Source organism: Muscardinus avellanarius (assembly GCF_963383645.1).
Source record: "Muscardinus avellanarius genome assembly, chromosome: 6".
In the NCBI taxonomy this organism is placed as follows: domain Eukaryota; kingdom Metazoa; phylum Chordata; class Mammalia; order Rodentia; family Gliridae; genus Muscardinus; species Muscardinus avellanarius.
In genome coordinates this window covers 39716044-39737447 of record NC_137791.1, presented here as the reverse complement: position 1 = coordinate 39737447, position 21404 = coordinate 39716044, and the positions used below count along the sequence as shown (strand labels likewise).

The window sequence follows — 21404 nt, the reverse complement described above, 5'->3', positions numbered from 1 at the left end:
GAGCTGGACATGGTGGCACATGCTTGTAATCCTAGCCCTCGGGAGGCTGCAACAGGAGGATCGTGGTTCATGGCCAGCCTCAGCTACTTAGGCCCTTTGCAACTCAGTGAGACCCTGTTTCAAAATAAAGAATAATAAATAGGGCTGAGAATGTCACTCGGAGATAGAATGCCCCTGGGTTCCATCCCCAGTACCGCAAATAAATAAATAAATAAATAAGAAATAAAGTAGAGCTGGGGGTGTAGCTCAGAGGTAGAATTACCCTGGGTTCAATCCCTAGTCCCACCAAAAAAAGAAAAGAAGTACTGCCCCCAAAGAAGTGCTACAGAAGACTGTTAGAAGAGAGGTGACCATAATTAACTTGTTTCCTAGTTAATCAAAAAACTATTTTCCATGCTGGGGATCAAACCATAAAGCTACAACCCCAATCGTAGTATTGTTTGACCCTCTGTGTTAACCACCATTCACTTCATGGAGAAGCAGGCATGAATAACAAAGGCCCTCCTTGAAGCTTGCAGCCTGACAGTATAGGTTGGTAATGACCAGTGGTGTGTAAAATCAAGCATTTGATTTATAGCAGATGAGTTCACCTGGGAAGATGACTTTCCAGCAGAGACCTTAGGGAAAGAGAGAAACCAAGTCAGAATAGTTTAGAAATGCAACCTTCCAGGCAAAAAAAAAAAAGAGAGAATTAATAAGTGCTTATAACAAATTAGCAAAATAGATGGGTGCTGTGATGCACCCCTGTAACCCAGCCTCAGCAATTTGTAAAAACTCTATATTTCAAAATAAAAAATAGAACTGTGCATGGTGGCACACACTTGTAATTCCAGTACTTGGGAGATTGAGACAGGAGGATCACAGAATCACAACCAGCCTCAGCAACTTAGTGAGACACTATTTCAAAATTAAAGATAAAGCCAGGCGTGGTGGAGCACGCTTGTAATTCCAGTACTTGGGAGATTGAGACAGGAGGTTCACAGAATCACAGCCAGCCTCAGCAACTTAGCGAGACACTATTTCAAAATAAAAAATAAAGCCAGGTGTGCTGGAGCACACTTATAATTCCAGAATGTGGGATGCTGAGACAGGATGATCCAGGTTCACAGACAGCCTCAGCTAATAGTGAGACCTTCTGCAACTTACTGAGACCCTGTCTCAAAATAAAGAATAAAGCGGGCATGGTGGCGCATGCTTGTAATCCCATCATTTAGGAGGCTAAGACGCAGTTCGAGGACAGCCTCAGCTACTTAGGCCCTTTGCAACTCAGTGAGACCCTATTTCAAAATAAAGAATTAAAAAATAGGGCTGTGTGTAGCTTTGAGGTAGAATGCTTCTAGGTTCTATCCATAGAACCGAAAAATAAAGTAAAATAAAAAATAGGGCTAGGAGTGTAGCTCAGAGGTAGAATGCCCCTGTGTTCCATCCCCAATACCACACATACATACACACAAAAAAAATAGAGCTGGTGGTATAGCTCAGAGGTAGAACACACTCATGGGTTTAATTCCCAGTACCACAAAAATAAATATAAAAATAAAAAAATACTATGAAATAGAACCTATACTAGGAACAATTACCTAACTCCTGATTAGTTTATATAAAAGTACAAGATAAATAAATGAATAGGCAAAGAAAAATTTTATTTTCTACCTATAAAAATTAATCATAGGTAAATTAATTAATGAATTATCATAAAGGATAAGAAAGATCTTCAAGCCAGGCATGGTGGCACACGCTTGTAATCCCAGCTCTTGGGAGGCTGAGACGGGAGGATTGCAAATGTTCAAAGCCAGCCTCAGCTACTTAGTGAGGCTCTCAGCAACTTAGTGAGACCCTGTTTCCAAATAAAATATAAAATAGGTCTGGGAGTATAGCTCAGAGGTAGACAGCCTCTGAGTTCCACCTCCAGTACCACCAAAAATTTAAAATAATTTTTTAAAAAAAGGAAGATCTTTAAAGAGATTTTTTTTTTTAATTCAATACTAGAGACTGAACCCACGGCCTCTCACATGCTAAGCAAAAACTCTACCACTGAGCTACCTCCTGGCCTTTATTTTTCTTTCTTTCTTGCTGTTTCTGGTACTAGGAATTGAATCAAATGGCATTTTAGCACTGTTATCCCAGCCCTTTTTGTTTTTGCAAAGGGCCTCCCTCACTAAGTAGCTGAGGCTGTCCATGAACTGCAGTCTTCCTGTCTCACCCTTCCCAAATGCTGGTATTACAAACCTGCACCACCATACCTGGCTCCTTTTTATTTATTTTATTTTTTATTTTTTATTTTTTGCAGCTCTGGGGATGGAATCCAGGGGCATTGAACCCCCTAGCTACACCCTAGCCCTATTTTTTAGTTTTTATTTTGAAACAGGGTCTCACTGAGTCGCAAAGGGTCTCAGTAACTGAGGCTGTCCGCAAACCCAGGTCCTCCTTGTCTCAGCTTCCTAAATGCTGGGATTACAAGCATGCACCACCACACCTGGCTTTTTTTTTGGTTTTTTGTTTTGTTTTGTTTTGTTTTGTTTTTTGCGGTACTGGAGATGGAACCTTAGGGGGATTCTACCTCCAAGCTACACCCCCAGCCCGATTTTTTATTCTTTATTTTGAAACAGGGTCTCATGAAGTAGCTGATGCTGTCCATGAACTGGGATCCTCCTGTTTCAGCCTCCCAAATGCTGGGATTACAAGTGTGTGCCACCATGCCCAGCTCTTTTTAATTTTTAGAACAGGATCTCACTAAGTTGCTGAGGCTGGCATGCAGTACTACACAGGAATTGTGGGTGGTGGGTAGGTTACTGAGGATTTAACCCAGAGGTTTTCTTTCTCTGAGCAACACCCCCAGCCCTATTTTATTTTTTATTTTGAGACAGGGTCTTATTGAGTTCCTAAGGGCCTCACTGAATTGCTAAGGCTAGCCTCAAGCCTGTGATCCTCCTGTCATAGCCTCCCCAAGTACTGGGATTAAAGGTGTTCACCACCATGCCTTGGCTTCTTATTTTGATTTATTTATTGTCTGTGGGGGGGGGGGTACTGGGGATTGAACCCAGGAGCATTCTATCTCCAAGTTACACCTTCAGCCCTATTTTTTTATTCTTTATTTTGAAACAAAATTTCACTAAGTTGCAGAGGGGTGTATCTTGTAGGTAGAATGCCTCTCTCTGGGTTCAATCCCCAGTACCACCAACAAAACATATATAACAAAGAATAGTAGTCTGATCTGATGGTACATACCTGTAATCTCAGTACTTGGTAAACTAGGACAGAAGGATCACATATATGCAGCCAGCTTCAGCTACTTCTTAAAGCCCCTCTGCAATTTATTATGGGCCATCATGCTGGCTCATGACTGTTGTTAATTGAAAGATTTTAAGCAATGTATAATTTAAGTGGGGGGAGGTAGATATTTTAAATTTTTTATACTTACAACACATAATAAGCACTTCTCTCTGTAATTTATTTAACCCATGCAAAATTACTTCATGTGTCTTCCTTTTCATTCTTTTTAAACATTTTATTCAAGCCGGGCATGGTGGTACATGCCTATAATCTTAGTACTTGGGAAATTGAGACAGGAGGATAGTAGATTCCAGGACAGCCTCAGCAAATAGTGAGACTCTTGTCAACCTAGTGAAACCCTGTTTCCAAATACAACTATATTAGGTTAGAGTTGTAGCTCAGAGGTAGAACACCCTTCAGTTCAATCCTAGTGCCACAAAAAAAGAAAAATTAAACTGATAGTTGTAGTTTTTTGGTTTTTTGTTTGTTTGTTTTGGTGGTACTGGGGGTGGGTGGAACTCAGAGGCTTTCTACCCCGGGCTATACTCCTAGACCTATTTTTTATATTTTATTTAAAATGGGGTCTCACGAAGTTGCTGAGAGCCTCACTAAGTAGCTGAGGCTGGCTTCAAACCAGTGCGATCCTCCTATCTCAGCCTCCCAAGCACGGGGATTACAAGCGTGCGCCACCATGTCCAGCTGAGTTGTGCAATTTTTGTAGTCATGATTACTTTCTTGCCTGGGGTGTCTAATATCTCTGGTTTCTGGTTTCTTCATAGCTAATCACCAAAGCAGAGAAGATCAGACTGGCAAAGACTCAGCGAGCAAGTAAACACATTCGATTCTCTGAGTATGATTAAGGAAACTAGCTCATCTCCTCTTTCACTGAACCTTCAAGCAATTCTAAAGAAATCTGTTTTTATTATGGTAGTACTGCATAATGAATGTTTTTCTGAGATCTACATTTAATTAAAAGAGATGCATTTGTTCCTCAACTTGTAAATAAGACTTTTTTCTAGAAATAAGTACATTGTATATCAGTTTTTTGTTAAACATTTGTTTGTTGAAATTATATATCACCCAAAGTGATTTCATAAAGAAATGTCAGCCAGGCATGGTGACCCACCTATAATCCCAGTACTTTGGGAGGCTGGAAAGCTGGGACAGGAGAATCACAGGTTCAAGGACAGCCTCAGCAAATAGTGAGACTCACATCAACCTAGCCAGACCCTGATTCCAAATAAGAAATAAAATTGGACTGGTGGTGTAGCTTGAGGGTAGAATTTCTCTGGATTGAATCCCCAATACCACAAAAGATAAATAAATGTGTTTTGAACATTATTGTTAATTTTCTTTTTATTTACAAAACAAATACATATTGTGAAAATAAAGTACATACATAAACTAAGTTTAGAATGTAGACTCTCACTGTAGAAATAATTTTTTCACTTGCTTTCTCATTTCAAATATCTTGGATATCTTTGTTGGTGCATATACACATGTAAATATGATATTTCATTTTATTTATTGCTCTTTGCCTAGGTAAGCTTTAACTGAACAACAGATCATATGAACTTTTTTCTTTTCTTTTTTTTTTTTTTTGTACTGGAGGTAGAACCCAGGGGCATTTCTAGCTCCGGACTATACTCCCAGACCTCTTTTTATATTTTGTTTGGAAACATGGTCTCACTAATTTACTGAGCGCCTCACTCAGTAGCTGAGGCTGGTTTCGAACATGTGCAATCCTCCTGCTTTAGCCTGCCAAGCACTGGGATTACAAGCATGTGCCACCATACCCAGCTATCATATGAACTGTTTTTAATTCAAATTTTAAATTTTAGCCAGGTGTGGTGGCACACACTTGTAATACCAGCTCTTCAGAGATTGAGACAGGAGGATCACAGGTTTGCAGCCAGTCTCAGCAACTTAGTGAGGCTCTCTGCAACTAAGTAAGACAGTAGATTTTTTTTTTTTTTTTTTTTTTTTTTTGGTGGTACTGGGGGTGGAACCCAGAGGCTCTCTACCTCCGGGCTATACTCCCAGACCTTTTTTTATATTTTATTTGGAAACAGGGTTGCCCAGAGCCTCACTAAGTAGCTGAGGCTGGGTTCGAACCTGTGCGATCCTCCTGTCTCAGCCTCCCAAGCACGGGGATTACAAGCGTGTGCCACCACGCCCGGCTAGAAAGTAGATATTTTATTTGCAAAAATAAAAAAAAGTAGATATTTTATTTATTGGAAAAGTAAAATGTACCATAGAGGGGGTTAGAGAAGGTCTAGGGATGAAACTTAAGCAAAACTGAGATCTGTCATTTATTCACAAAAATCATAGGCCTGGTACATTTAAGTCATTACCAAAAATGAATTTACAGGGCTTATATAAGACTGGACTCTTCATCTCTTCCTAGATTCACAGTAAGTACTATGCACAGACATGGGGTTCATTTCCTTGACCAATAAACCCATTTCTGGCTCCACCAGCCGTGTTCAGAGGTCAAGTCCTGACTTGAATCCACTTCTCATGGACTGTGAGAGCCCTACAGTTAGGAATCAGCTCACTTTTATAAGCCAAAGGTTTAGTTTTGGGGGTTGGGTTTTTTAGTGGTACTGGGGATTGAACCTAGGATCATTCTGCCTCTGAGCTACACCCCAGCCCTGTTTTTTATTTCTTATTTTGAAACAGGGTCTCACTGAGTAGCAAAGGGCCTCCCTAAGTAGCTGAGGCTGGCTGTGCACCGTAATCCTCCTGTCTCAGCCTCCCAAATGCTGGGATTATAAGCGTGCGCCACCATGCCTGGCTTTTATTCTTTATTTTGAAACAGGGTCTCACTAAGTTGCAGAGGGCCTTACCAAGCATCTGAGGCTGGCCTTGAACTTGTGATTCTCCTGTCTCAAACTCCCAAGTACTGGGATTACAAGCATGCGCCACCATACTGGGATTTAGTTTTGATCTTTTTTTTTTTTTTTTTTTTTTGCAATACTGAGCCCTAAGCAGGGGTGCTCTACCACTGAGCTAGTATCCCCAAACTTTTTCTTTTTTTTTTTTTTTTTTTTGGTTTTTTATGATACTAGAAATTGAACCCAGGGGCACTCAACCTCTGAGCTACATCCCAGCCCTTTTAACTTATTTACTTTGTGATACTGGGAATTGAACCCAGGGGCATTCTACCTCCAACCTACACCCCCAGCAATATTTTATTTTTATTTTGAAACAGGGTCTCCCTAGGTTGATGAGACACTCAGTACTTGCTGAGACTGTCCTTGAACTTTCCATCTTCTGTCTCAGCCTCCCAAATACTGGGGTGGGGTAACAGGCCTTCTCTGCCATGCTCAGCACTTACTCCCCTTTTTTTTTCCCCCTGTGGAACTAGAGATCAAACCCAGGGGCATTCTACACCCAAGCCACACACCCAGCCCTATTTTTTATTCTTTTTTTTTTTTTTTTTTTTTTTTACTGGGGGTGGAAACCAGAGGCTTTCTACCTCTGGGCTATTTTCCCAGACCTATTTTATATATTTTTTTTTATTTAGAAACGGGGTCTCACTAAGCTTCCGAGAGCCTAAGTAGCTGAGGCTGGCTTCGAACCTGTGCGATCCTCTTGGCTCAGCCTCCCAAGCGCAGAGATTACAAGCGTGTGCCACCATGCCTGGCTTTTATTCTTTATTTTGAAACAGTCTTGCGAGGTTGGAAGGGCCTCACTAAGTAGCTGAGGCTGGGTACAAACCTGTAATCCTCCCATCTCATCCTCCCAAGTGCTGGGATTACAAAACCGGCACCACCATGCCCAGCTCACAACTCTGTTTAAGACAGTTTACTAATTTGCTGACACTGGCCTTGAACTTGGCAATCTTTTTTTCTCAGCCTCCCAAATACTGGGATTACAGGCATGTGTACCCATGTCTACTTTATGAGCATGAGGTCGTACCTCACTGGTTGTGGAGAAAACAGCTGATTACTATCATAAGTGTTATGACAAGTTACTCACTGGTCTCTCCATGAAAAAACCAAATACATGCTCATGGAAAAGTAAAATTGATAAATTATCATGGTACCCTATTATGAGGATTATAACCTAGCAAGACCTTGTTTAAAAATAAAAATAAAGCCAGCCGGGCGTGGTGGCGCACGCTTGTAATCCCCGCGCTTGGGAGGCTGATACAGGAGGATCACGTAGGTTCGAAGCCAGCTGTGCTGGCGTAAGAGACCCTGTTTCAAAAATATAAAATAGGTCTGGGAGTGTAGCCCGGAGGAAGAAGGGCTTCCAGGAACCCCAGTACCACCAAAAAAATAAAAATTAAAAAAAATTAAAGCCAAGTGTGGTGGCACATGCTTGTAATCCCAGCACCTGGGAGGCTGAGACAGGAGGATCTCACAGGTTCAAAGCCAGCCTCAGCTACTTAATGAGGCTCTCAGCAACTTAGTGAGACCCTGTTTCCAAATAAAATATAAAAACAGGTCTGGGAGTGTAGACCGGGGGTAGAAAACCCCTGGGTTCCACCCCTAGTACCACAAAATAAAAATAAAAACAAAGCCGGACATGGTGGCACTCGCTTGTAATCTCAGCATTTGGGAGACCGAGGCAGGAGGATCGCAGTTTGAGGACAGGCTCAGCTAGTGAGGCCCTTTGCAACTCATTGAGATCCTGTTTCAAAATAAAGAATAAAAGCTGGGCATGGTGGCGCATGCTTGTAATCCCAGCATTTGGGAGACTGAGAGCAGAGGATCACGGTTCGCAGATAGCCTCAGCTACTTATTACCAGCCTCCAGCCTCAGCAATTTATCAAACTCAGCAATTTAGTAAGGTCCTGTTAACCAAATATTGCTTGGAGGTAGAATGTCTCTAGGTTCAGTTAATTCCACAGTACCACAAAAGAGAAGGAAGATGAAATATAACCTTTTTTTTTTTTTTTTTTCAGGTCTGGGGATGGAACCCAGGGCATTCTACCTTTGAGATACACCCTTGGCCCTATTTTTTATTCTTTTTTTTTTTTTTTTTTTGGTGGCACTGGGGGTGGAACCCAGAAGCTTTCTACCTCCGGGCTATACTCCCAGACCTATTTTTATATTTTATCTGGAAACAGGGTCTCACCAAGTTGCTGAGAGCCTCACTAAGTAGCTGAGGCTGGCTTCGAACCTGTGCGATCCTCCTGTCTCAGCCTCCCAAGTGTGGGGATTACAAGCATGCGCCACCAGGCCCCTGGCATTATTTTTTATTCTTAATATGAAACAAAGTCTCACTGAGTTGCAAAGGGCCTCACTAAGTAGCTGAGGATGGCTGCGAACCCAGATCTTCCTGTATCAGCCTCCCAAGTGCTGGGATTACAAGCGTGTACCACCAAGCCCGGCTATTCTTTTTTTGTTTTTAATACTGGAGTTTGAATCCAGGGCACTTCTACCTCTGAGTTATAATCCTAGCCCTTTTGCCAGGCATGGTTGCACACGCTTGTAATCCCAGCACTTGGGAGACAGGAGGATCGAACAGGTTCAAAGCCAGCCTCAGCTACTTAGTGAGATTCTCAGCAACTTATTGAGTACCTATTTCCAAATAAAAAATAGGGCTGAGAGTATAGCTCGGGGATAGAAAGCCCCTGGGTTCCATCTCCAATACCACAAATCATCATCATCATCATCCTAGCCCTTTTACTTTTATATTTTATTTTATTCATTTATTTATTTTGGTGGTACTAGTATTTGAACCCAGGGTCGTTCTACCTTCAAGCTACACTCCAAGCCTATTTTTTATTCTCTTCTTTTTGAAACAGGGTCTCACTGATTTGCAGAGGACCTCACCAAGTACCTACAGCTGGCCGCGAATGTGATCCTCCTGTCTCAGCCTCCCTAAGCTGGGATTTTAAGCATGTGCCATCACGCCTGCTTTGTTTTTTATTTTGCAAAAAGGTCTTGTTAGGCTGCTGAAAGTCTTGCTAAATTGCCAAGGGGCTGGGATTATAGGCATGAGCCACCACTCCCAGCTCTGAATTAATTTGTGTATATGATACTGGTAAATGAACCGAGGGGCATTCCACCTCTAAAATATACCTCCACTCTTATTTTTATTGTGAAGCAGGGTCTCACTAGGTTGATGAGTGTCTCACTACTTGCTGAGGCCATCTACAAACCTGTGATCCTATCTCAGCCTCCCAAGTACTGGGATTACAGGCCTGCGACACCACACCCACCTTCCATTTATTTGCTTTTTCTACCTCTGAGCTACACCCCAGCCCTATATTTAATTCTTTTTTTGTGGGTTTGGAGATGGAACCCAGGGGCATTTGACCTCTGAGCTACACCCCCTGCCCTGTTTTTTTTATTCTTTATTTTGAAACAGAGTCTCACTGCCTTGCAAAGGTCCTCACTAAGTAGCTGAGGCTGTGCTCGAACCACAATCCTCCCAAATGCTAGGATTACAAGCGTGAGCTACCATTCCCAGCTTTCAAGCTTTTTTTTTTTTTTTTTTTGGTGGTGGTACTGGGGTTCTTGGAAGCCCTTTTACCTCCCAGCTACACTCCCAGACCTATTTTTTTATATTTTTATTTGGAAACAGGGTCTCTTAAACCAGCGAGGCTGTCTCCGAACTAGCGCAATCCTCCAGTCTCTGCCTCCCAAGTGTGGGGATTACAAGTGTGCGCCACCACGCCCGGCTCAGGCTATTTTATTTTTATTTTGAAACAGGGTCTCACTAGGTTGATGGGAGTCTTACTACTTGCTGAGGCTGTCCTCCAACCTTGTGATAACTCTGTCTCAGCCTCCCAAGTACTGGGACTTTTTTTTTTTTTTTTGCTGGGAATCAACATGTGCTGTTTTGTTTTCCACACACCAAGAAAAGAATTAGTGGAGCTGGGCTTGATGGTGTAGTCCCAGTACTTGAGAAGCCGAGACAGGAGGATTGCTGGTTCAAGACCAGCCTCCAAAATTTAGCAAGAGTCTGTTTCCAAATAAAAAGTAAAATAGGTCGGGCATGGTGGTGCATGCTTGTAATCCCAGCATTCAGGAGGCTGAGACCAGGGGATCGCGGTTCACAGACAGGCTCAGCTACTTAGTGAGGCCTTCCGCAACTTAGTGAGACCCTGTTTCAAAATAAAGAATAAAAAAATAGGGCAGGGGGTGTAGCACGGAGGTTGAATGCCCCTGGGTTCCATTCCCCGACCCGCAAAAAAAAAAGAATAAATAAACTAGGGCTGGGGGTGTAGCTCGAATGCCCCTGGGTTCCGTCTCCAGTACTGCAAAAAGATTAAAAATAAATAAAAATAAAAATAAAGGCTTGGAGTTGAACGAGACCCGAAAGTTGAAAACTTCTCACCCCGGTGGCTCTGTGAGTCATGCCACAAAACGAATATATTGAATTGCACCGTATGCTATGGATATCATTTGGATTACCATGAGAAAAAGAGAAAAAAAGAAAGTTGAGAGGCTCATGAATGCTCAAAGAAGGCAAAAAAAAAAAAAAAAAAATGATAGGCCTGAAGGCTAAGCTCTGCCATAAACAGCACCATGCTGAGAAAACACAAATGAAAAAGACTATTAAGATGCATGAAAAGAGAAACACCAAACAGAAGAAGAATGATGACAAGACTCCACAGGGAGCAGTGCCTGCCTATCTGCTGGACAGAGACGGACAATCCGAGCCAAAGTACTTTCCAACATGATTAAACAAAAGCGAAAAGAAAAGGCGTGAAAATGTGAAGTTCCTCTCCCAAAAGTTTGTGCTCAGGGAGAAACAGAAGTATTAAAGGTGATTCGAACAGGAAAAAGGAAAAAGAAGGCATGGAAGAGAATGGTTACTAAAGTCCGTTTTGTTGGAGATGGCTTTACGAGGAAACCACCTAAATATGAAAGGTTCATTAGGCCATTGGGCTTACATTTCAAGAAGCCACCTCTTGAACTGAAAGCCACCTTTTGCCTGCCAATACTTGGTGTGAAAAAAAATCCTTCATCCCCACTATATGCAACTTTGGGTGTTATTACCAAAGGTACAGTCATTGAGGTGAACGTGAGTGAGCCGGGCCTTGTAACGCAAGGAGGCAATGTTATTTGGGGGAAATATGCCCAGGTTACCAACAATCCTGAAAATGATGGATACATAAACGCAGTCTTACTGGTTTAATAGCAACCTCATACAAGTTAATTCCAACTACAAACCAGTCAGATAAACCACCACTGCTGAGATATTTCTTAGTAACTACCATATCTGTTGTCATCAAGAGAACTATTTATTAAACTGTAAAAAGAAAAAAATCATTAAAATGGCCCACTTTTTTTTTTTTTTTTTTTTTGGTAGTACTGGGGTGGAACCCAGGGGCCTTCTACCTCCGGGCTACACTCTCAGACCTATTTTTTTATATTTTATTTTGGAAACAGGGGCTCTTAAACCAGCCAAGGCTGGCTTCGAACCTGCGCGATCCTCCTGTCTCAGCCTCCCAAGTGCGGGGATTACAAGCGTGCGCCACCTCGCCTGGCTAAATGGCCCACTTTTTTAAAAAATAAAATAAAAATAAAGCCGAGCGTAGTGGTGAACACTTATAAATCAGGATTCGTATAGCCAGCCTCAGCTACTTGGTGAGACCATCCGCAACTTACACCCTGTTTCAAAATAAAGAATAAAGCCAAGCGTGGTGGAGCACACTTGTAATCCAGCATTTGGGAAGCTGAGACAGGAGGACCGCAGTTTGAGGCCAGCCTCAGCTACTTAGTAAGGCCCACTGCAACTCAGACTCTTTCAAAATAAAGAATAAAAATAGGTCTGGGAAGCTGGGAGAGGTGGCGCACGCTTGTAATCCCCACGCTTGGGAGGCTGAGACAGGAGGATCACACAGGTTCGAAGCCAGCCTCAGCTACTTAGTGAGGCTCTCAGCAACTTAATGAGACCCTGTTTCCAAATAAAATATAAAATAGGTCTGGGAGTATAGCCCAGAGGTAGAAAGCTCCCGGGTTCCACCCCCAGTACCACCAAAAAAAAAAAAAAAAAAAAAAGCAAAAAATAGGGCTGGGGGTGTAGCTTGGAGGTAGAATGCCCCTGGGTTCCATCCCCAGTACCACAAAAAAAAAAAAAAAAAAAAAAAAGAAAGGAAGGAAGAATTTAAAAAGATGAATCCAAGATTGAGAATTTCTTTGAATACAACATTCATGTGTAATATGAGCGCTCACATTGACAATGGTGTAGTGAAACACTAGTCCTTAAACTGAGTTTTGAAAATTGTTTCAAAATTCTAGGAGGAACTGGTGACCCAGTAAAATTGTTGGTTTAATGTTTGAATCAAAAGATTTTCGCAGTCATCAATTTCAAACTCCTACAATAAAAATTGGACTGATAATTAGTATGCGCACTATTACTCAGGAAATCCAAACAGTTTTTAAAAATAGATGGAAGGAAACAAACAGAAAAGAATGTTTGGGAGCTTAAACTGAAATTACTAAGGAAACCAATTTTATTTCCCCTGGATCTAGAGTGTTTTGTTTTTGTTTGTTTGTTTTTTTGTTTGTTTGTTGCTTTACTGGATATTGAGTTCAGGGGCATTCTACCTCTGAGCTACACTAGCCCTCTGAGCTACACTAGCCCTAGCCCTATTTTTTATTCTTTTATTTGAAACAAGGTCTCACTGTTGCAGAGGGCCTCACAAGTAGCTGAGGCTGGCCCTGCATCTAGGTTTAATTATATATATATGAAAGAAACACTAAACGGGGGGGGGCCTGGTGGTGCACACCTGTAACCCAGCTTTCGGGAGGCTGAGACAGGAAGATCACTATTCGTGGACAGCCTCAGCTACTTAGTGAGGCCTTCTGCGACTTAGAGAGACCTTGTTTCAAAATAAAGAATAAAAAAAGTAAGGCTAGCCGGACGTGGTGGCACACGCTTGTAATCCCAGCATTCGGGAGGCTGAGACCTGGAGGATCGCGGTTCGCAGACAGCCTCAGCTACTTAGCGAGGCCCTCTGCAACTCAGTGAGACCCGGTTTCAAAATAAAGAATAAAAAATAGAAAATAGGGCAGGGGATGTAGCTCGGAGGTCGAATACCCTTGGGTTCCATCCACAGACCCGCAAAAAAAAAAAAAAAACGGCTAAGGGTGTAACTTGGAGGTAGAACACCCCTGGGTTCCATACCCAGTACCGCAAAAAAAAAGAATTTAAAAGATGAATCCAAGATTGAGAATTTCTTTGAATACAACATTCATGTGGGTTTTTTTTTGGTGGTACTGGGGGTGGAACCCAGAGGCTTTCTACCTCCGGGCTATACTCCCAGACTTATATTTTATACTTTATTTGGAAACAGGGTTTCACTAAATTCCTTAGAGCCTCACTAAGTAGCTGAGGCTGGCTTCGAACCTGTGTGATCCTCCTGTCTCAGCCTCCCAAGCGCGGGGATTACAAGTGTGTGCCACCGCTCCCGGCTAACATTCATGTTTAATATGAGAGCTCACCTTGACAATGGTGTGGCAAAACACTAGTCCTTAAACTCACAGTGTTGGAAATTGTTTCAAAATTCTAGGAGGAACTGGTGACCCCGTAAAATTGTTGGTTCAACGTTTGAACCAAAAGATTTTTCAGTCATCAGTTTCAAGCTCCTACAATAAATACTGGACTAATAATTAGTATGCACATGTATTACTCAGGAAAACCAAATAGTTTTTAAAAATGGATGGAAAGAAACAGAAATGAATGGGAACTTAAACTGCAATTACTAAGGAAACCAATTTTATTTGCCCTTGATCTAGGGAGTTTGTTTTGTTTTTGTTTGTTTTTTGCAGTACTGGGTATTGAGTTCAGGGTATTCTACCTCTGAGCTCCACCCCCAACCCCAATTTTTATTCTTTGATTTGAAACAAGGTCTCACTGTTGCAGAGGGCCTCACAAGTGGCTGAGGCTGGCCCTGTATCTAGGTTTAGAATATATGAAGAAGAAAGAAATACTCCTTGCTGAGACTGTCCTCAAACCTGTGATCCTCCTGTCTCAGCCTCCTAAGTACAGAGATTACGGATTTGTACCAGTGCACTTGGACGTCTTTTATTTTGAAACAGGGTGGTGCACGCCTGTAATCCCAGCATTTGGGAGGCTGAGACAGGAGGATCATTGTTCGTGGACAGCCTCAGCTACTTAGTGAGGCCTTCTGCAACTTAGACCTTGTTTCAAAATAAAGAATAAATAAATAAATAAATAAATAAATAAATAAATAAATAAATAAATAAATAAACAAATAATGCTAAGGGTGTAACTGGGTGGTAGAATGTCCCTGGGTTCCATCCCCAGTACCACAGAAACAGAGAAAGAAAGAAATACTAAATGAAGCAATGCAAATCTTAAAATTATCTCAACTTTTAATAAAAATATACACGTAAATTTGTTTTTAGTTATACGTGTGTCCCTTTTATTTAGGTTATATAAATAACACAACTTCATTGTGAGGAAAAAAAAAATTAAATACACCAGATTGCAGTAGCCCACAACTGTAAGTACTTGCAAGGCTGAGAAAGGAGGACACAGGTTCTAGGACAATCTCAGCAATTAGTGAGACTCATCAACTGGGTGAGATCCTGTTTCAAAATAAAGAGCTGGGCGTGGTGTCGCAGGTTTGTAATCCCAGCATTCAGGAGACTGAGACTAAGTAGCCTCAGCTACTTAGTGAGGTCCTTTGCAACTCAGTGAGATCCTCTTTCAAAAAAAAGAACAAAAAATAGATGGAACCTCTGGGTTCCATCTCCAGTACCGCAAAAAAAAAAAAAAAAAAAAAAATATATATATATATATATATATATATATATATATATATATATATATATTTTTTTTTTTTTTTTTTTTTTTTTTTTTTTTTTTTTTGGTGGTACTGGGGTTCCTGGAAGCCCTTCTACCTCCGGGCTACACTCCCAAGCCTATTTTATATTTTTGAAAAACAGGGTCTCTTACGCCAGCGTGGCTGGCTTCGAACCTCCGCGATCCTCCTGTCTCCACCTCCCAAGCGTGGGGATTACAAGCATGCACCACCACGCCCGGTCAATAAATAAATATTTTAAAAATCGGCTACTACTTAGTGAGGTCCTTTGCAACTCAGTGAGACCCTGTTTCAAAAAAATAAAGAATAGCTGGGCGTGGTGGCGCACGCTTGTAATCCCAGCACTCAGGAGGCTGAGACCTGGAGGATCGCGGTTCGCAGACAGCCTCAGCTACTTAGTGAGGCCCTCTGCAACTCAGTGAGACCCAGTTTCAAAATAAAGAATAAAAATTAGGGCAGGGGGTGTAGCTCAGAGGTCAAATGCCCCTGGGTTCCATCCCCAGACCTAAGAAAGAAAAGAAAGAAAGAAAGAAAGAAAGAGAAAGAAAGAAAGAAAAAAAGAGAGAAAGAAAGAGGCAATAGGGTTGGGTGGGGGTATAGCTTGGAGGTGGAATGCTGCTGGGTTCCATCCCCAGTACCACACACACCAAAAAAAATAAAAAATAAAAAATAAAAAAATACAGCCAGGTGGTACCTTAGAGGTAGAATGCTTCTGGAGTCAATCACCAGTACTACAAGTAAGGTTACCAAAATTTTATACATGCTATTACACATTTTTATAACTTTGTTTACTAAATAGTAAATATGCTCTAAAAATTTTTTATTTCAAAAACATTATCTCCTACCAGGCATGGTAGTGCATGACCATAATCCCAGTACTTGGGAGGCTAAAACAGGAGGATCACAAGTTCAAAGCCAGCCTCAGCAATTTAGTGGTCCTGTTTCAAAATAAAAGACGTCCAAGTGCACTGGCACAAATCCGTAATCTCTGTACTTAGGAGGCTGAGACGGGAGGATCACAGGTTTGAGGACAGTCTCAGCAAGGAGTAAGACTCTCATCAACCTAGCAAGACCCCGTTTCAAATAAAAATAAGAGCCAGGCGTGGTTGGCCCACACTTGTAATCCCCACGCTTGAGAGGCTGAAACGGGAGGATTGCTCAGGTTCAAAGCCAGCCTCAGCTACTTAGTGAGGCTCTCAGCAACTTAGTGAGACCCTGTCTCCAAATAAAATATAAAAAATAGGTCTGGGAGTATAGCCCAGAGATAGGAAAGCCCTTGGGTTCAACCCCCAGTACAACCAAAAAATTAAATAAATATAGGTTGGGGGTATGGTTGAGAGATAGAATGCTCTTGGGTTCAATACCCATTACCACAAAAAATAAAAAATAAAAATAAAAAAGGGTTGGGAAGAGAGGCATGATGGAGTACACTTGTAATCCCAGTACTTGGGAGGATCACAGGTTCAAAGTGAGGTTAGGCAATTTAGTGAGGCCCTCAGCAACTTAGTGAAACCCTGTTTCTTTTTCCTTTTTTTTTTTTTTTTCTGCAATAGTGGGGATTGAACCCAGGGGCATTCTACCTCCAAGCTACACCCTAGCCTTTTTTTTTTCTTTATTTTAATTCTTTATTTTGAAACAGGATCTCACTAAATTATGGAGGGCCTCACTAAGTAGCTGAGATTGGCTGTGATCCTATCTCAGCCTCCCAAGTATTGGGATTACACACACATTCCACCATGCCAAACTCCCAGCCCTGTTTTTTATTCTCTACTTTTGAAACAGAGTCTCATTAAATTACAGAAGGCCTTACTGACTAGCTGTGGTTTGCTACAAACTTGTGATCCTGTCACAGTCTCCCAAGTACTAGGATTATAAGCATGCACTACCACTTCCAGCTTTATGTTTCAAAATAAGAAATAAAATTGGGAAGAAATAAAATTGGACATAGAACACCTCTGGATTCAATCCCCAGTATAAAAAAAAAAAAAATTGCTGAGAATATAGTGTAGCTAGGACATAGAGCAACCTTAGGTTAAATCCCCAATATAAAAGAAATATATATATACACATATACATATACATATATACATATATATACACACACACATATATATACATATATGTGTGTATGCGTATGTGTGTGTACACATGTGTGTGCTGTACAGCAGAAGGCTTAATAGTGCAAATAGCTTCTATATATCTTTTTTTTTTTTTTTTGGTGGTGGTATGGGCAATGGAGCCCAAGGGCCTTCTACCTCTGGGCTACACTGCCAGACCTATTTTATACATTATTTGGAAACAGGGTCTCACTGAGTTGCTGAGAGCCTCACTAAGCAGCTGAGGCTGGCTTCGAACCTGTGCGATCCTCCTGTCTCAGCCTCCTAAGCGCTCGGATTACAAGTGTGTGCCACCATGTCTGGCTTATATATCTTGCCTATAAAATTCCTGCTAAAAATAGCAGATTTTGCCCTGCACCACAGCCTGGGGACTTTACTGGTGTCCCCATGTGCTGCGCTGTCAAGTCCTTCTCAGGTGCTACAGTTCTGCTCACCCCCCTGCTCACGGGGGACTATATTAAGAGTCCCTGTTTACTGGTTGCCATATCTCCTAGTTTAGCACTCCGGGCTGCCTGCTCTACAGCCTCATTTTTGGTACTTCCTGACATGACCTTCTTCTTGAGCCAAGTTAATTGGCAGCTAGCACCCAGCCAGTCGCTCTCACTGGGCCCTTGGAAAGGCCATTCTAAACCTGGAGTGGCCTTCCCACTGCCTGCCAGTGCACCCCTCTTCTCCTCTCAGTGTCCATCTGAACTTAAATTACTTTTTAGGGGCCACTCCATTTTGATCATTTTATTTTTCTTGTGATATTGCATATTGAACGCAAGGGCATTCTATCTCTGAACTATTTCACCAACCATTTTTATTTTTTATTTTGAAACAGGGTCTCACTAAATTGCTAAGGTTGTAAGGCCGACCTTGAACCTGTGATCCTCCTGCTTATCTTCCCAAGCAATATCATCTCTCATATATATATTTGTGTGTGTGTGTGTGTGTGTGTGTGTGTGTGTGTGTGTGTGTTACTGGGGTTCCTGGAAGCCCTTCTACCTCTGGGCTATACTCCCAGACCTATTTTATATTTTTGAAACAGGGTCTCAAACCAGCACAGCTGGCTTCGAACCTGCGCAATCCTCCTGTCTCCGCCTCCCAAGCGCAGGGATTACAAGCGTGCACCACCACGCCCGGCATATATATATATATATATATATATATATATATATATATATATATATATATATATATATATATATATATATTTTTTTTTTTTTTTGACAGGTCTGGGGATGGAACCCAGAGGCATTTGATCTCCAAGCTACACCCCCTGCCCTATTTTTTATTTTTTATTTTGAAACAGGGTCTCACTGAGTTGCAGAGGGCCTCACTAAGTAGCTGAACCGTGAACCGCTGTCCGTGAAACGCCTCCGGTCTCAGCCTCCGAATGCTGGGATTACAAGCGTGCGCCACTATGCCCGGCTTTCATCTCTCATGTGTTGTTTTTTTTTCTTTTTTTTTTTTATATGGTATGAAGAATGGAACCCAGGGGCATTCTACCTCCAGCCCTATTTTCTATTCCTTATTTTAAAACAGGGTCTCACTGAGTTGCAAAGGGCCTCACTAAGTAGTTGAGGCTGTCTGCGAACAGGCATCCTCTGGTCTCAGCCTCCCAAATGCTGGGATTACAAGTGTGCACCAGCATGCCTGGCTTTCATGTGTTGGTTTTTATTATATACCAAGGAATTTATAGAAAATTTTCCATCTCTGGCATCATTTACATTGTACCAAGTAATATATATCAAGTAATTGTACCAATTACTTGATATATATTGTATCAAGTTATTGTACCAAGTAATATATATCTTACTGGGTTTAAAAGAAAAGAAATCAATGTATATATACTATTTTGTGGTTTTGCTTTGTTGTTGTTCTTGTTTTTGGTGTCCAACTCAGGTACATGCTCTACCACTGAGCTATACCACTGGCTCTATTTATTTTTTTATTATTTTTTTATTTTTTGCGGGTCTGGGGATGAAACCCAGGGGCATTCTACCTCTGAGCTACACCTCAGTCCTATTTTTTATTCTCTATTTTGAAACAGGGTCTCACTAAGTTGCAGAGGGCCTCACTAAGTAGCTAAGGCTGTCTGGGAACTGCAATCCTCCTGTCTCAGCTTCCCAAATGCTGGGATTACAAGCGTGTGCCACCACAACCGGCTCCACTGGCCCTATTTTATGTTTTATTTTGTTTCTGTGTCTTGCTAAGTTGCTAAAGTAATCCTGAAACCTATGATCCTCTTGTCTCACCTTCCAATTCCTGGGATTACAGATGTGTGCCACCATGCCTGACTCTGTAGTACTTCTTTATGTGGTCTTTGTTATTTTCAAAGAATAATACCTCTACCGAACCAGGATTAATCTTTTGGTGTGTGTGTATGTGTGGTACTGGGGATTGAACCCAGGGGCATTCAACCTCCAAGTTACACCCTAGCCCTATTTTTTTAATTTTTAATTTTGAAAAGGGGTATCACTAGGTTGTAAAAGTCTCACTACTTGCTGAGGTTGGCCTTGAACCAGTGATCCTCCTGTCTCACCTCCCAAATACTGGATACAGGCGTGCACCACCGTGCCTGGTAAGATTAATCTTTTATTTCTTTGTCATCTGAGCTCAATCCAATACATGGGGGCGCTCAATGTTGTCTTCAAAAGGAGATCCAGCGGGGTGTGGTCGCACACACTTGTAATCCCTTGGGAGTCTCAGCGCTTGGGAGGCTGAGACAGGAGGATCTCGCAGGTTCAAAGCCAGCCTCGGCTACTTAGTGAGGCTCTCAGCAACTTAGTGAGACCCTGTTTCCAAAGAAATTATAAAATAGTTCTGGGAGTATAGTCCAGAGGTAGAAGGCTCCTGGGTTCCATCCCCAGTGCCACAAAAATAAATAAATAAATAAATAAATAAATAAATAAATAAATAAATGGAGATCCAAATATTACTACCACTGCTTGTCATAAAAATTAGGATTTCGTTGTTTTGCTTTTCTCTATTTGATTTTTGGTTTTATGGTACTGGAAATTGAACAAAGGGGTACTCTATCCCTGAGTTATACCCCCCCCCCAGCTTTATTTTTTTTGAAACAGGATTTTGTGTGTGTGTGTGTGTGTGTGTGTGTGTGTGTGTGTGTGTGTGGTACTGGGGGTGGAACCCAGAGGCTTTCTACCTCTGGGCTATACCCCAAGACCTATTTTATATATTATTTGGAAACAGGGTCTCACTAAGTTGCCGAGAGTCTCTCTAAGTAGCTGAGGCTGGCTTTGAACCTGTGCGATCCTCCTGTCTCAGCCTCCCAAGCGCTGGGATTATAAGCGTGTGCCACCACGCCCGGCTTTGAAAAGGATCTTGATAAATTGCTGAGGCTGTTCTCAAACCTATGATCTTCCTCTATTAGCCCCCAAGTACTGGGATTACAGGCCTGGGTCACTGTTCTGCTAGAATTTAGTTGTTTTGTAAAGAGACAATCTCTTTACACAGAGACTGTAAAGTATAAAATTATCATACTATGGGCTAAGTGGTACATGGTAGTATGTTTATAAATCAAGGGAAAGAATGTAGTAGCCTCAAATGCTTTATAGAAAAAGATAAAGTATAACCCGGGCGTGGTGGTGCACACTTGTAATCCCAGCATTTGGGAAACTGAGACCGGAGGATTGCGGTTCAGGGACAGCCTCAGCTACTCAGTGAGGAACCTCTGCAACTCAGTGAGACCCTATTTCAAAATAAAGAATAAGCTGGGCATGGTGGGTTGAAGAATAAAGAATAAACTGGACAGGTTCAAAGCCAGCCTCTGCTACTTAGTGAGGCTTCCAGCAATTTAGTGAGACCCTGTTTCCAAATAAAATATAAAATAGGTCTGGGAGTGTAGCCCAGAGGTAGAAAAGCCCCTGGGTTCCACCCCCAGTACCACAAAAAAGAAAAGAAAGAAAGAAAGAAAGAAAGAAAGAAAGAAAGAAAGAGCTGGGCGTGGTGGCGCACGCTTGTAATCCCCGCTCTTAGGAGGCTGAGACAGGAGGATCGCACAGGTTTGAAGCCAGCCTCAGCTACTTAGTGAGGCTCTCAGCAACTTAGTGAGACCCTGTTTCCAAATTTAAAAAGTATATAAAATAGGTCTGGGAGTATAGCCCAGAGGTAGAAGGCCTCTGGGTTCTACCCCCCAGTACCACCAAAAAAAAAGAAAGAAAGAAAGAAAGAAAGAAGGAAGGAAAGAAGGAAAGAAAGAAAGAAAGAAAGAAAGAAAGAAAGAAGGAAAGAAAGAAAGAAAGAAAGAA

At 41.7% G+C, this 21404-nt stretch overlaps 1 protein-coding gene and 1 pseudogene across 2 annotated transcripts in view; both read left to right on the top strand.

Annotated features, from left to right (window-relative positions):
• Positions 1-4133, top strand: part of LARP7 (La ribonucleoprotein 7, transcriptional regulator) — a gene marked incomplete at its 3' end in the record, with an annotated part of 31013 nt that extends 26880 nt beyond the window's left edge. The window contains exon 13 of the mRNA XM_080697166.1: positions 4053-4133. Within this exon, the coding sequence (XP_080553292.1) occupies positions 4053-4133 (81 nt within the window). The remainder of the gene's footprint in view (positions 1-4052) is intronic.
• A 6458-nt stretch (positions 4134-10591) lies between these two features.
• Positions 10592-11376, top strand: LOC308264451 (ribosome biogenesis protein NSA2 homolog; annotated as a pseudogene). The gene has a single exon. The product of its transcript is annotated as a ribosome biogenesis protein NSA2 homolog (transcript).
• Positions 11377-21404: the final 10028 nt, after the last annotated feature.